The sequence below is a fragment of the Muntiacus reevesi genome, chromosome 3 (assembly GCF_963930625.1).
Source record: "Muntiacus reevesi chromosome 3, mMunRee1.1, whole genome shotgun sequence".
NCBI classification, from domain to species: Eukaryota; Metazoa; Chordata; class Mammalia; order Artiodactyla; family Cervidae; genus Muntiacus; species Muntiacus reevesi.
This window is the reverse complement of record NC_089251.1, coordinates 66,132,560-66,147,857: the sequence shown is the minus strand read 5'-3', so window position 1 is coordinate 66,147,857 and position 15,298 is coordinate 66,132,560. Positions and strand designations below refer to the sequence as shown.

Sequence of the window (15,298 nt, the reverse complement as noted above, 5' to 3'; positions counted from 1 at the left end):
CTTTCTGCAAACCCAGATGCCTCACAGTGTGTAACTGGTCTAAACTCAGGACTGAGCCCACTGTGGACCTGGGAGGGGCCATCCAGCTCCCTTTTCCCTTTCTAAGGCAAATTTGCCCAGGACCGCCCCACTTCTCAGGGGTGGGGCTTGAACTGGCTGCTCTCCTAAGCAGTTTAAAATTACCTTGTCAGTTGCTGGAGGTTGGTTACTTAGCCATGTCATTCCCACACCTTTGGAGCTGGAAAGACAATGTTTCTGAAGCCGGCCCAGATGAGTTGGAGCTGTGGTTGATAGAGATTTGGGACCAGAAGGGACTAAGGAAGGGAAACAGGAAAAGCGACCACAAAGCAGAGGAACACGGCCCTGGTGTGGAAGAGCAGGAATCCTTGTTAGGATTTAAAGGAGGAGCCGTAAATATAGGCATTTCCTCAGTGGAACCCAAGCCTGCAGAGCACCCCGATTTGTTTGAGTTGCATGTGAGTCTGGTATTGATCCTTGACTCCACATTCATGGCATCTCAAACTGCCCCATCAGAAAGGACAACAGAAGACAGAAATGTGCATGTTGCCGTGGGAACGGACCTTGGTCCACTAGGAATTTGACAATAATTAATGGAGACAAGACGGGGAATGTTCCTCCTCTTGGCAGAAAGAGTGGCTCTTCTCTGTTTATTACTTCTCAGTTTATTACTGAGAGATGCACCCCTCCCCCAGATCCTGTGTGTTCAGTTTTCTCCATTGTTATCTCTTCTTTCTTTTGAGAAGGTGGAAGTTGAATAAAATAAAAATAGCTCTTCTGAAAAAAAAAAAACGAAAACTGTCTGCCAGATGGGAACCCAAGCCTCGTTATTTTCTTTCACATACTAATGTGTTTGTACCGCACTTGGTTCCTGGTGTAGCCTGAAGGGAGCGCATCATGGAATCCCAGCTCACCACACCAGCCAGCCATGCCATCACCTCACCCCTCTAAACAGACATGTTCTCATCTGTACAATGACAAGAATAATAATCGTTACTACTCTGTAGTGTTAGTGTGAAGATTAAATGTGATAAGATAGAAACCACTTAACAGGTTTAAAAAAATAACATAGTTGCCCAGAAAATGGAAGCTAGGAATTCTTAGATATTGAGAGCTTTGCTGTTTTCATGACCTAATATATGTTTCTGTGTATAGGTCTGTGCAATCATTACCTCTTCTAAAATTAATTCCCTGTGATGATTCTCCCTAAACCTGCCTGAATACCATTTAAAGCATTAAAACACTTCAGAGACCCTCTCTGAATACCTCTTAGGAGTTGCTATTCTTGAGTTTTTAGTCTTAATTCCTACTCCTCCTTGTGACACCAGTACATCATCTAACCTCGCCACATCTGGTTTGTTCTTTTGGTTTAAAGGAGATTCATGTGCCACTGAAGCTGATTGAGTTTCAATTAAGATGAAATGTGGGAAAGGTTTGAAAAACATGGAGAGAGGTGTAGTGAGGCGATGAAGCAACTTTCACTGCCTAACAGTTAACCTAGTCTGAATTACTAGCTGCACAGCATAATAGTAATATTTAATAATAGTAATATCTCTGTAAATCATGCTTTCTAGCCTTGTTTCCTAATATACTTTGAATTGCAGAGGTCTCACTATGTCTAGATGGCCCAAATGCCAAGGTTTGGGTGAAGATTCACATCCTCGCCCTTCCCTCCTTCCATGTCCTCTTCCTCTAGATACCAGCTATTCATAAGTTTTCTCTACCACCATTTCCTTTTATTCCTGTTCAGAGTACCATTTAGGGTGTCAGGATTAGAAGAGTAATATTACCATCATTTGGAGGCACATTCCATTCTGGTATTAAATTTGTCTTTCAGTTGACGTGTATCAGCTTCTCTGGCTCTCAGTGGGAGAGTTCTATCTAGACCCTGAACATTTCCTGTTTGTCTACAGAGAAGTGTGTTATTTCTAAACAATCTGAAATTTAGGTGGGGCATGCTCCCCCCGCTGACCCCCCACAGCTTTAAGAATAACTGTTGGGAGGAAAATCCTTGAAGTGCCTCTGTAGATACATTTTGTGGGTTTGAAAACACGGTGATGATTAGTTCACCATTTCATTTATGGAGCAGCCCTTTAAGATTATTACTGATATTATCCTCATGTTATAGGTAAAACTTGAGAAACAAGGTGCCAATTTGCTAGAAAGTGGGGTAATTGTAACTTAAATTGTGGATATTTTAACATTAGCAGCGTCATCTATACTGAATTGCCCAGCAGAAGCATACTCATGGATCTGGTTTGTTCGTGTTTGATGTTTTAAAAGATGTAATGGCCAGGAGGAGTAAAAAAATTAAAAATAAAACAACTTTAGGGAGAGAAGAGCAGAGTATCAACCCCTGCCCAAATCTTGATTTGATTTTTGGAAGAATTGCAAAAATATAAAACCAAAGTGGGGTGAGGGGCCTCCTGAAAACTTTCCATTTCCTCTGAGTTTTGGAAATTGGTGAGGTTTGTTTTTTTTTAACTATTTGAAGAAGTCTAATCATTTACCCAACCGAAGAGGTTTCTCTGTCATTATTATTTCAGTTCCTTCCCTTGTGTTCCATGCAGTAGTGTTTCTGATGGCTGGTGTTAACAGGAACTTGTGTTGCATTTGGATCAGGGTGAACCATCCTCAGCCCTCACCTGGCATGGCCAGTCAGCATCAGCCTGGGGTTCCTGCCACTTGACAATGGGCTTCTCCAACCTGCAGGAAAGCATTTGGACCCCTCCCATACTTCCCCCTCCCAGACCCCTGCACCCCATATTCATATGGAAATGAGCACGCAGTCCACTGGGATTTTGTAGCAGAGAACAGAGGCTTGAGAGGTCTCCTGTGTGTTTGAGGTTGTTTTTCAAGATCAGGTCAAAAAAAACTGTAGTTATACCTGGAGCAGCCTGGAAAGGTCCTGACAGCCCCCAACCAATTCCGTCTTGCCGCTCAGATTCTGTCAGATAACAGAACTAAAACAGTTTGGTAGAGAGTTTGATGTCCTCTATTCAGGGGGACACAGTCCATGGATGGGGCAGTGCTGCCTCACAAGCAGTGATGGAGCGCTCTTCCCTGGGGAGTGACCCTTATGTGTTCAGGCTCCTTGACAGGCGTTTCTCTCCAGAACAGGCTGACTTAGGTTTGTGATGTGGGTGACCTCTGTTTTGGGAGTCCTGATCCTGGTGGCTAAGATCCTAAAGAATCTGCCTGCAGTGTGGGAGACATGGGTTCGATCCTTGAGTTGGGAAGATCCCCTGGAGGAGGGCATTGGCAACCCACTCCAGTCTTCTTGCCTGATGAATCCCATGGGCAGAGGACATGTCCATGTCCCATGGACAGAGGATCCTGGTGCGCTACAGTCCATGGGGTCACTGGCTGAGCAACAAACACTTACACTTGACTTTGTACACAAGTTGACTTTAAAAATGCTAATTCCACCCACACTGTTTCTCTCACAATGAGTTAGGATGCAGCCTTTTCTGGCCACTCAGAGGTGAACTTGGGAAACTATCTGCCAGTGTTAGCACAATGTTTGCATCCTTGCCACTCTGCAGCTCCGGGCCCAAGCTGCACTGTGTGGTCATGGGCTCGCTGGTCAGGGCACAGGCTGCAAAAAGGAAGAGGCCTCAGAACAGCCCTGAAGAATGCCAGGAGCCCTCCCCCCAGAATTCACACACTTTCTTCGAGGCAGTGAGTCCACACCCCTCGATGTTGGTCAAGTTTCAGCAGAAACCTCCCTTGTCCACCTTGACAGGAGAACAGGGGGTCACTGTAGGAATCTTAGATGGAGTTCACCCACTTTAATGGACATTTTAGATCAGACCTTTTTCTTATCTCGCCAGATTACTTGATTTTCCTGTAACATTGTCACTTGACCTAACATGAATCACGGATCCTAGCATTCCTGACATTCCTGGAATGTAAGTTGTGAGTATAAAGCGTCATCCATGCTCCCAAACCCGTAGTCGGGTTGAAAGTAATAAGAACAATACATGTGAAGTAACAGCACAAATGTAAGATACATGATGAGTTCCTGAACCCTGCGGTCCAGACCACAAATGTATAGGTTTGGGGGGGAGGGAGTCCTGTGACAGTTGAAGTGGTTGGAAATGACTTCTAGAAGGAAAGAGGTGGCTTGACCTGAACCTCAGTGGTGGGTGGGGTATGATGAGATGTCTCAGGAGAGAGGATGGCAGCCAGGTAGGTACATCTCTGGGCCAGGATGCGTGTGCGCAACCTGGTGGCCGCTTTGTGGGCTTGTGAGATCAGCTCGAGGTGCAGCCTCTGTAGAGGGGGGAGTGATGGGTGATGAGAGGGGTAGGAAGGGTGGAGCCAGGCAGTGGAAGCATGAGCTTGCTCTAGACACACAGGAGGTGATAGTGACCCATTGAAGATTTTTGAGTGTGTATCTTTATATAGTGCTTTGTTTATTTAAAATGTTCACCTTGAAAGGGCCTTTTTTGGATTTTAATATGACTAAATAAAATGAACAGACATTTTGGGGTATTCCAACTAGACCACTATTGTATTTTCTTTCCTTTGTCTTTCCAGCAAGTCACACCCTTTTACTCAACCCCCTCCATCATCCTCACAAACCACCACTTGAAAATTCTCCTGATTTTGAAGCATGTCCTCCCTTTCTCATTTTGAGTCAACTTTAGGAAACAACCCAAACCAGCAAGTGGCAAACCTGTTTTTTACATTTAAAGTAGCCAGAAAATCCTCAGCGGTGTTCTGCCATGCATCTGCAAAAAGTCCATGGATGGCAGTGGTAGCTATGAAATTCTTTGTGAAAATTGGGCTCCTTTTTCTCTGAACTTCCAGCTTCCGTGCTCACGTAAATTATGTCGCTTCCATGATAAAACAAACCTCTGAAGTGATCGGTTATCATCCCTTAAGTAAATTTTCTCTTTTAAGACTGTTAGATAAACACTGTCCTTGGACTGAATGAACATACGTTTTTTAACGTTGTGGTGTGGGTTGGAGCGCGCTCCTTGAATGGGCCTGTGTGAACTCTCTGGGCTGTAGCTCTGAGCTGGTTTCTGCCCTCCTGGATGATCTGTTTCTACCTTCTACTCTTCTGTTTTAGCCTAAACCCACCAAGGGACGAATGCGCATCCACTGTCTGGAGAATGTGGACAAGGCCCTCCAGTTCCTGAAGGAGCAGAGAGTCCATCTTGAGAACATGGGGTCCCACGACATCGTGGATGGGAACCACCGGCTGACCCTCGGCCTCATCTGGACCATTATCCTGCGCTTCCAGGTGAGGGACTTGACCTGGCCGCCAGGCCTCCCTGCCGAGTGTGAGCATCCCTGCAAAACTGGGCTCCCCTTCCCAGGGGATCAGAAGGACCAGGTTGAAATGGCATCTCAGAGTCAGGTGTGCTGCACATCACATTCAGCTGCCCTCTGAGCATGTGGCAGCTGCCCCTGAAAGTCTTGACTCTCTTGGCGGTTAAGGGGGTTTCAGAGCCTAGTCTCAGCCCACCACTGGTGTCTGCTACTCAGCTTTCAGGAGCAGAGGTGTAAAGATATAGTCAACGCTAGGTTACTACTGGTAGACTATCTGAACTTTGACAGATCGTGGCGTGCATCGCAGAATATTTTAGGCGAAGCTGCATAGAACCGTGACACCTGTGTGGGCTGTTTTCACCTTCTCATTCTCCTTCAGGTGTAAGGAAGCAGTTTTCAGGGGGGTGTGCGGAGGCCTTATGCATGTTTGAAATGACGAATTTATGGGTTTGTTATGCCCAGGGGTAAGGTTATAAGCATAGAAACACTCTCAAGGTCATTCTGGCAATTTGCTTCACCTTGTGAGGGGAGGGAGGAGCCTTGCAAGGATCACGAGGCCAGTCAGGGCTGCCATGCTTGCTTCTGACCCCTAAGGAAAGAGCTCAGCCTTTCCTGTCTGTAGCACCTCCGGCCTGATGGCTGGTTCTTTCTCCAGGCTGTTGCTTCATGCTTCTGCTTTTCAAATAAAATCTGAAATGCAGGAAACGCTTCTTACCTAGCATCAGGTTACTTCGCAAACAAAAGTCCTCTAACAGTTCTCTCCTCGGAAACTGCTTTCTGTGCCTTCCCTCTTTGTTAAGTCCCTCTGATGAAGTTTGATTGATTTTTTTCCCCCTAGGTAAATAAAAATCTCACCAACAAAGGGCCACACCAGAAATCATATTATATACCTCCCTTTATATTCTTACTAAAATGCTGAAATCACCCTCTCACCCGTCATTTTCCTTCTCACTTCCCTTGGGATTGGACTCTAGCTTAGTGGTGTCGGTGGGTATGTGGAAGGAGGCTAGGGGTCTAACCCAGAGCTGTTCAGAGACACTCCCTGAATGGGGGTTCCTAAACCTGGACCGATCGATCATCTGACTTCTTGGGAAAGCTTTTTACTCACTCAGGTTCCCAGGTTCCAGCCCCCAGTGCTTCTGATTAAATAGGTCTGAACGGAACTGAACTGAGGCCAGGAACCATTGTTAAAGATGATATTATTAATGGAGTGACTTGATTTTGCAAACAGAACTCTTCTATAGGTTTCTGTCATTTGGTTCCTGAATGATTTGAAAACGGAGTGTGTAACACCATTAAATTTACTGATCACTGCTCTTGGCCTTAGGCCAGCAGAGGTGAAATGAGCAGGCCCCTCCTCAAGCCTTGCCTCGATTCCCTAGAGTAAGAAGTTCTATTTCTCTTGCCTTTGGCCTGTAGTCAGAGCATGGAAGGACATCCTGACAATGGCCTCCCTTGACAGCAGGTTGGTGCCCATAGCCCTTGGGTTGTGAATTGGGTTGAGTCACTGACTAATTAATTTCCTGCCAGCTTGCCTTTTTCTGTGCTTGAACCTGTAAATGCCGATATGTACTTTCTCCTTTTCCTCTGAGGATAGAAACACAGGCTTATGGCACTTTGTGGCCTGCGGGGGTTGGGGGTTGGTGTCTGCCATGCCCCTGCCTCCCGAAGCAGCTTTATCAGTCCATCCCCTGCTTTGCAAACACTTACTGACTCTGCTCCAGCCAAGGCCCAGCTCACATTCTGCCTCATCTGTGAGGCTTCCCCACGCATCTGCAGAGACCTCTCTCTCCACTTCCCCCCAGCTCCTGAATGTACAAACCTCGTCTTACATTACCTGTGTATGTGTGTGTATGTGTGTGTCCCAGAGCCCCCAAGGTGTGGCCAGCCCTGATGTGTGTAGCAGGTGTGCATTAAATACCAATGGTGACAGACAGGTTTTATGCTGCTTTCCCTTTAAAAGAGAGTAAACGATGATGTGAGAAACTGGAATAAAGGTCTTCGAGTTTGCTTTGTCCACATAGGGAGATGTCTTCATTTCAGAAGGGTAGGTTCTGTTTCTGAAAGACCAAGACTGAAAACAGACTTCATTCCCGAGATAGAGGAAAGCTGATAGGGGTTAATGTGTAAAATTCCACCTGCTTTCCTGATAAGTCTGTGTCTTACTCCTTGAGCGAGGGTTACTCTTGCATACTCTGTAGTTTAGAATTTATGCAAACTCAAGTTTTCTCTTGGAGAATTTTTTTAAAAGCCTAATAATTTCAATTTCTAGGTGTTTTTCCTAGTTGAAAGTTTCTAACTTTTTAATCTTACACATGTCTTTGTTTTATCCTCTTCCTACCTCTTTTTCTTAGAAAGAATTCCGGGGTATGTTTCTAGATTAGATGGAAAGACCTTTGACAGGGACCATGACTGGGAAGCTAGAACTGAGAGAGAATGGATGGCTTTCTAGGCTGACACCATTGTCCCCAACTCTGTTCCACATTTTATTAGTATAGTCAAGGAAACTGAAGACAGAAGGGCATTTAGAGCATTTGTCTAAAAACCACATAACTGGTAGGCAGCCTGTGATCCAAAGAGCTGACATGTAGATTTCCTTACTAAGAGCCCAGCTCTCCATATTTTGCATTTCTTCAAGTGCACAGCAGTGCTCTGAGATAGCCACTCCTCAGAGGGGAAGCCAAGGAGCTCACCCAAGGACACAAAGTATGTGGGGGAACCTGGATTCAAACCTAGAAGTCTGACTTTGGTCCCAGTGAACCAGGCTCTATGTCCTGTTGAGAATCAGCAGCCTATGAGTGACTTACGAATATAGGCTGTCTTAGTCCGTTCAGGTTGCTAAACAAAGTACCCCAGGCTGGGTGGCTTCCAAGCAATAGACATTTATTGTTTACGGTTCTGGGACTAGAGTGCCAGCATGGTCAAAGGAGGGCCCACTTCCAGGTCGCAGATTTCCCATTGTACCCTCACTTGGTGGAGGTCTCTAGGAAGCTCTCTGGAGCCTCTTTTATAAAGCATGCATCCCATTCATGAGACCCAGGACTTCCAAAGTCCCCACCTCTTCATAATCACTTTCTGGGGGGATTAGGATTTGAGCATAAGAATTAATGAGAGTTGGGAGCACAAATATTCAGACCATGTAGCACAGAGCATGGAAGCACAGCATTTAAGGGCACTGTTTCTCTGAGAGTTTGGGTCAGTTTTCAGGAAATGGTGCATACACAGTCCTCATCAACAAAGTACCCACTGACTGTGGTGTGGAAAATCTTTGGTTGTGCAAAAACAGTATTTTCCTCAAGTCTGCTGGGATTCAAAGTGTACCATACCAACCACCATTCTAGCCTGTCGTTGTGAAAGATGGTCTATGCTAGGAGTAGAAATAACCCCTAATAGGTTCTAGGAAATCATGGCAGGTAACTAGTCTTCACTTTACTCTTTGTGCAAAGTAGAGAACCTAGTTCTGGTCATTATTTCCAAGAAGTGAACCCTGGCTTCAGAAAGCAGTTTTCATTGACCCTCAGAGTAGACATTCTGCAAGGCTAGGTGTTGACCTAAAGTTTACTCATTATGTACATGCAGACCTCACATATCTGTTCATCTAATATTTCTCTGTAAACCTTAGATCCAGGATATCAGTGTAGAAACTGAAGACAACAAAGAGAAGAAGTCTGCCAAGGACGCTTTGCTCTTGTGGTGCCAGATGAAGACTGCTGGGTGAGTATGAAACCAAGGGTTTAGGGGCTACTTCTCCCCAGACTCAGTTTTACCAGTCATCACTTGATCGGTGTTGACAAGTATCTTTTCCACTGCTTCCACTGAGATGTCTTGTTAACTTGTAAGCAGTTGAGACGCTGACATTTCAGCTAGCTCTTGGGATGGAATGAGTTGATTTATATTCTGGACCTGTCATCTGCACAATCAATTTCCTTCTGTTTGTTTATTAAGGAAGTTCCAGAGAGAAGTTTATCTTGAATTTTAAAACCCTGAAACTGTGTTTAAAAATCTCATCCATGGTATTTGTAAAAGTTGTGGGCTTTCTCCTCTCTAAGTTCTGTGCTTTGGGAAGCTTTGTGCAGTAAACTTAAGTGGACAAATGTAATGTACAAACAGTCTCTGTACGTTATCTGAGTTTGCCTGCTTTTTTTTCTTTGATTAAAATTTCAGTGAAGATATTTTTTAGAGAACTGCATCTTATTTGTTGCTCACTGAAACTGTTGAAGCTCTCAGGTAATAATTGAGAACTAGTTTTGTCCCAGGTTGATTTTTTAAGTTTCTATTGAATTTGTTACCATATTTCTTTTGTTGTTTATGTTCTGGGTTTTTGGCCATGAGGCATCTGAGATCTTAGGTCCCCATCTGAACAGGGATGCAGGGATTGAACCCACATCCCCTGAATTGGAAGACAAGTCCTAACCCCTGGGCCACCAGGGAAGTCCCCCAAGTTAATCTTGTAGGTCAGGGCTACATGGAGGACAGTTGTAACTGTAATGGGTGTGATCAGTCAGTGATAACTGTGGAAACCATGAAGAGTGTAAGGCTTAGTAAGGGGATCAAGTTAGAAATGAACTTTTAATCAACCATAGATAGAAAGTTATTAATAATCAATGTGGTGTAGAGTATCTGATTGATTATTGGTTAGTGTTATAGGGAAGTGTTTCAGGAAGGTACTTGATTTATGAAACTTCATCCAGTTCAGTGATATAAGGAAGAAGGAAAGCTGAGTGTTTGAACAGGTAACCCCAGCTACTTCCTCTCCCAAAGTGATGTGTGCACTCAGGTATCCGTGTTTGCAGGCTTCTCATGGCTGCACTGGGGGTATGGAAAGCCAGTGAAGCAAGGAAGCCTTGGAGGCATCTAGTCAGGGTTGCCTTTTTCTCAGTAAGCATGGTGTTTTCAATTGAGGACACAGATCACAGGTTGAAATTACCAAGAAAGAAAGCCGTGTGACACATATATGTGTTTGTTTTTATTTTTCAACAAGCAGAAGATTAGGCGATCTTAGCTTCAGCTTGATTGTCTTCAATGTCTTTATTTCGTTATTGTCTCACATTTTCGCAGTACCAACAGGCTTTTCTTTAAACACTGCATTTAGCAAAGCACAGACCTTTATCTGGTAATTGCCTTGCATTGTATTTCTTAGGTACCCCAACGTCAACATTCACAATTTCACCACCAGCTGGAGGGATGGCATGGCCTTCAACGCACTGATACACAAACACCGGTGAGTCCTTCGCGGTCACGCTGACCATGTGAGGGGAGGACGTTGACACCCTTGTATAGCCGACCTGGGTGATGTTCCATCCTCATATTTGTTGCCTTAGATGTTGCACCACAGTGGAAATCCCTGCCTTCCACTTGAGGAGAGTGGGAGAGAGTGTGTAAGGTGTCCCAAACAAAGGAAACGAGTCTGCCAATTCTCATCAGTTCTCTTAATAAACTTTGAGGTTGTTTATTCAAAAATTGGGTTTCATTGTTTGATGATTAAATAATATCATAGGCGTTTACTCCTCAGTGGACACGGTTGGTCTCACAGTGTGTTTTCAAGCTGTGGTTTCTGTTGTGTTCCACTGTTGTTCTCCACAGGCCTGACCTGATAGACTTTGACAAACTAAAGAAATCCAATGCACACTACAATCTGCAGAACGCCTTCAACCTGGCAGAGCAACACCTTGGCCTCACTAAACTCTTGGACCCCGAAGGTAAGGAGCTGAGGGGTAAGAGGAGTAAATACAAAATCTGCTTCATGTCAGTTTGTTTATGGGCACCATGTGCTTTGGGAATTATCTAAGGAAGAGGAGCTTAATGTTGGTATATGAATTACTTGATGATTTGTGTAAAGGGTTAAACCTGAAACGGCCTTGAAAGATGAGTATGATTTAAACATGTTGTAAAGGAGAGATCATGGTAGGCAGAGGGATTTATATGAGTAAAGGAACCAGGAAAGAGGAAGGCATGACAGGGGACTAACAGTTCATTAGGGGTGGTGTTAGCTTAACAGTAGGAAGCATACAACCAGAAAGGTGAGTGGGGCCCAACAGGTAACAGTTTTTCGAGGTTATTCAGCAGGCAGTGGGGAGTCACCATAGGTGCTTAGACTCTGTGCTTAAGGAAGAGGGCGTGAGCAGGCTCTTGCTGGTTGACTGATAGTGAGTCGGGCAAGAGCGTGGTTTGGCCTGGGGGCAGGAAGGTTTAGGAACCTCCTTAGCAGACTGTGCAGTATTTGCTTCTGAGTAAGAAGAGCTTAAATGAGGACAACACACCAGGAGCCTGTGGGTGGCAGAAAGAGTAACACGCAGTCCCTCCTTGTGGCCCGCTGCTTGGCGGCGCAGCACCCTACTCTGCGCATAACCACCTTCTCTCTGCCCCACAGATCCCTGCAGCAGAACCGCAAAGATTGACTGTGGACGGCACAGAGCAGACCAGTGTGGGGCAATCCAGTGGGCTGTAACTCCTTTATTAACAAAATCCTAATTGTAGGCTTCATCTTAGCATGAGCTATCATAATGTTTTCTAATGTGGAGAAGTATTCAAAATGCGAAAGAATTTGTTTGTAGGGCTGGAGCTTTTTAGACCCTCTCAGCTGTGAGCAGATACTGAGAAAAAGCTGCATGTGAGTGAAAGTTTAAAGTGCTTACAAATATAGAACAGGAAGTTAAACTCCCCAAGGGCAGGTCGAGGTCATGAGGCTGCCAGGCAGGCTTCTTGCTATTTTCCAGTGCCTCAGATTCACTGATAGGTTTACTGCAGGAAGCTGAGATAAAATTATCTTTGTGCCAGCCCGTTAAGTGATTTCTCAATATAAACAGAAAACTAAAATTCCTTTGGCTGTGATAAATCTTTGTACTTAACCCCTGCCTTACTGTGGAAAGACATCTTCCCTGAGCCATAGATCTTTGTGCTGAGATAAAGAATCTTTTTTTGAAATCACTGTGATAAAAAATTTAATAACTCGCTCATTAGTTGATCTTTCTAATCACCACCCATTATGAAAAGGGGATTGATGTTCCCCAGGTCATTTGAAGACAAGGAGCTAAAAAAAGCAGTTGCTGTCATTCATCCTGTGGTTTTGATCTTGATTATTAGTTGTCCTTAGCTATTGTTAGTTGCCTGGTGTCCCAGAGAGCATCCGTTTAAATACAATTGTAAACAAGTTAAAAAAGGTCTTGCCTGCTCACTCCTTCCCAGTCATCTCCCATTTTGTGTTTATTAAATTATACACAGGGCCAGGGCTGGCACTTTTCCCCTGCCCTTCCTCCAGTTCTGTCTCCGTGGGGCCCGCGTTGACAGAGCCAGACACAGGAGTGGGTCACAGGGGCCCTGGAGTGGGAAGAGTCACTGTGGCCCCCTCTTCCATTGGCTGCCTCGGTGACCCTGGGCAGGGAGCTTTCCCACCCTGTGCCCCGGTGGTCTTGTCTTTAAGAGAAACAGCCCTACCCACTTCTATCCTCCTGGCAGCAGTGGAGGTGCACGAGTGAATGCACTTTGAAAAAAGAGCCCACCATGTCAGCAGAGAGCCTTCTGTGTGTTCTCTCCTCGGTGTACCCTGAACTGAGTACCTCCTTCATCATTGCCATACCCCAAAGACTGGCCACCTTCATTCATTGGCTCCCTCCCTCAATAAATATTTATTGACCACTCACTCTCTATATATACAGCATGTTAGGAGGGGAGAGTCAGAGTGGCACTCAGTCTTATAAGACTAATGAAATGTGCATAAGTAATCATAGAGCCTGACAGAAAGCGTAGTAGAAACGAAGCCCTTTAGAGGACAGAGGAGACAGTCTTTCCAGCTGCAGGGACTTAGAAATGACTGTGAGGGAGTGTTAGCTTCTAAACTGGACCTAGAGGATAGGAAGAATGTGACTGGGGTAGGGAAGGCCCTTTCAGGCAAAGGGAAGTTGAAAGTGGAAGGAATATTTGAAATGGCTGAGGTAGTGATGGTGGTGGTGATGGTGAATAGTTCAATTTGGTTCAGATCTATGGCACCTTAGAAGAACTAGTAGGCTATAGAATGAGAAATGTCTAGAATGGTGCTTTCCACTTAGAGGAAGCTTGATAAATATTCGATGGATGGGTGAAAGGAAGGGAGGGATGGAAGGAAAGTTACGGGAAGTTGTAGAGGACTTCAGGACTTATTTTTCAGACTGCAGGGCACTTTTTGAGTTGTTTTGGCTTAGAGGAAGTATGCTCACAGCTCTGCTTCTGGAACATCAGCTGGGTGCAGTGTGTAAAAGGAATTGAGTAGCAGGGAGACCCAGTGAGGAAGCCATTGCTTCAGGTCTGGTTATGTGACCATGAGAGTCTGACCTGAGAGTGACAATAGATTCCATGAATAGAATCATCTGATCTCAGCCTTGGTGACTGACTGGATGTGAGTAACAAGGAGATAAAGATGTCCATAGGCTTAGTGACTGGGAAAAACTCTGGTGCCATTGGCCAAAATAAGAAGCACAGAGCAACTTGGGGGTGGGGGAAGTGAACATGGTGTGTCTGGGTAGTACCCACATCGCTGAGTTATCTGACTCAATTCTAACTATGTTATTCATTTCACGTAGTAGTTTTGCATGTATTTCATCATCTCAGTGGCCTAGGATTCTTAAGAGAAAGGATCAGGTCTTTTAAGACTTCTATGTCTTTATTGGTAATAGGAGGCAGTTTTGAATGTTCATATAATAAAAGAGGTGTTGAGGTGGTTTCATCCTCTTTAGTTAGCCTTACAATCAGCACTCTGATGGCAGAACTTTCAAGCCCCCCAAAAGGAAGGCATGGGCCTGTTGAGGTTTGAGCAATGCTTCTGGGTTGTTCCTGCTGCCTGGGTGGCAGTGCAGTGAGCAGAGCACTGAACAGAATCTTCTCTGGGTTACAGATATCAGTGTGGACCACCCTGATGAGAAGTCCATTATCACTTACGTGGTGACTTACTACCACTACTTCTCAAAGATGAAGGCCTTGGCTGTTGAAGGAAAACGCATTGGAAAGGTGAGCTCACACCAGTCCTGTAAGTTGTGAGACGTAATGAAGGTTTTTGTCTAAATGTTCGCCACCATGCCTCAGACACTGAGGTGCTGGGAGTTCTTGATGAAGTTCTCCTATGGCAGAGAAGTGGGCAGAAGCCTGCCATCCCAAAGAGTAACAGGATGTGGGCATGGTGGCTGAAATAGTTAGGAAGAAAGTTTAGGGGGGATCTCATACCCAGGGCTTCCCAGGTAGCTCAGCTGTTAAAGGATCCGCCTGCAGTGCAGGAGACCTTGGTTTGATTTCTGAGTTGGGAAGATCCCCTGGAGAAAGATAGGCTACCCAATCCAGTATTCTTGGGCTTCCCTGATGGCTCAGATGGTAAAGAATCCTCTTGCAATGCGGGAGATCTGAGTTTGATCCCTGGGTTGAAAAGATGCCCTGGAGGCAGGCATGGCAGCCCACTCCAGAATTCTTGCCTGGAGAATCCCCATGAACAGAGGAACCTGGCAGTGGCTGTAGCCCATGGGGTCGCAAAGAATCAGACATGACTAAGCGATGCTACACACAGGCACACAGACCCGAAACAACCCTCCCCTAAGCCTTGCCAGAAAATTGGATATTAAAAATCTGATTGAGTTGCCTGATGTTATGGATGTGAAAATCCTACTTAACATGCTTGGAAAGGCCTTAGAATAAGGCTTTTTAAATTTTTTTATTTGACTGATGTTCCCCTGCCATATATTCAGAACACCTCAGACCAGAGGACCTTGTCTTCCCAGTGCAATGGAATGGAAAATCCACGGGTGTTCATGGAATATGACCAAACCAAATAGAGCCTTTTTAGTTTCTCTAGGAGTTTTGGAGCCCAGGCATCAGGAGTCATTCAAGATCTTAAACCCTTTGCCTGGGGGTTGGGAGGTTACAGAACCAATTACAGTTGAGTTAAGCTGTCATTGCTCACAAATAATAGCCACAGTCTGGGCGCCTATTAGCAAATGGTTCTTGGAATTTAGTGCCAAAGTCTTGGAGAACCATTTCA

At 45.1% G+C, this 15,298-nt stretch overlaps 1 protein-coding gene across 3 annotated transcripts in view; it reads left to right on the top strand.

Annotated features, from left to right (window-relative positions):
* Nucleotides 1–15,298, top strand: part of SPTBN1 (spectrin beta, non-erythrocytic 1) — a 200,366-nt gene that overhangs the window by 138,312 nt on the left and 46,756 nt on the right. For all 3 annotated transcript variants that reach the window (XM_065929289.1, XM_065929290.1, XM_065929291.1), the window contains 5 exons: nt 5,099–5,272; nt 8,924–9,015; nt 10,442–10,522; nt 10,885–11,000; nt 14,168–14,280. In XM_065929289.1, the coding sequence (XP_065785361.1) occupies nt 5,099–5,272; nt 8,924–9,015; nt 10,442–10,522; nt 10,885–11,000; nt 14,168–14,280 (576 nt within the window). The remainder of the gene's footprint in view (nt 1–5,098; nt 5,273–8,923; nt 9,016–10,441; nt 10,523–10,884; nt 11,001–14,167; nt 14,281–15,298) is intronic.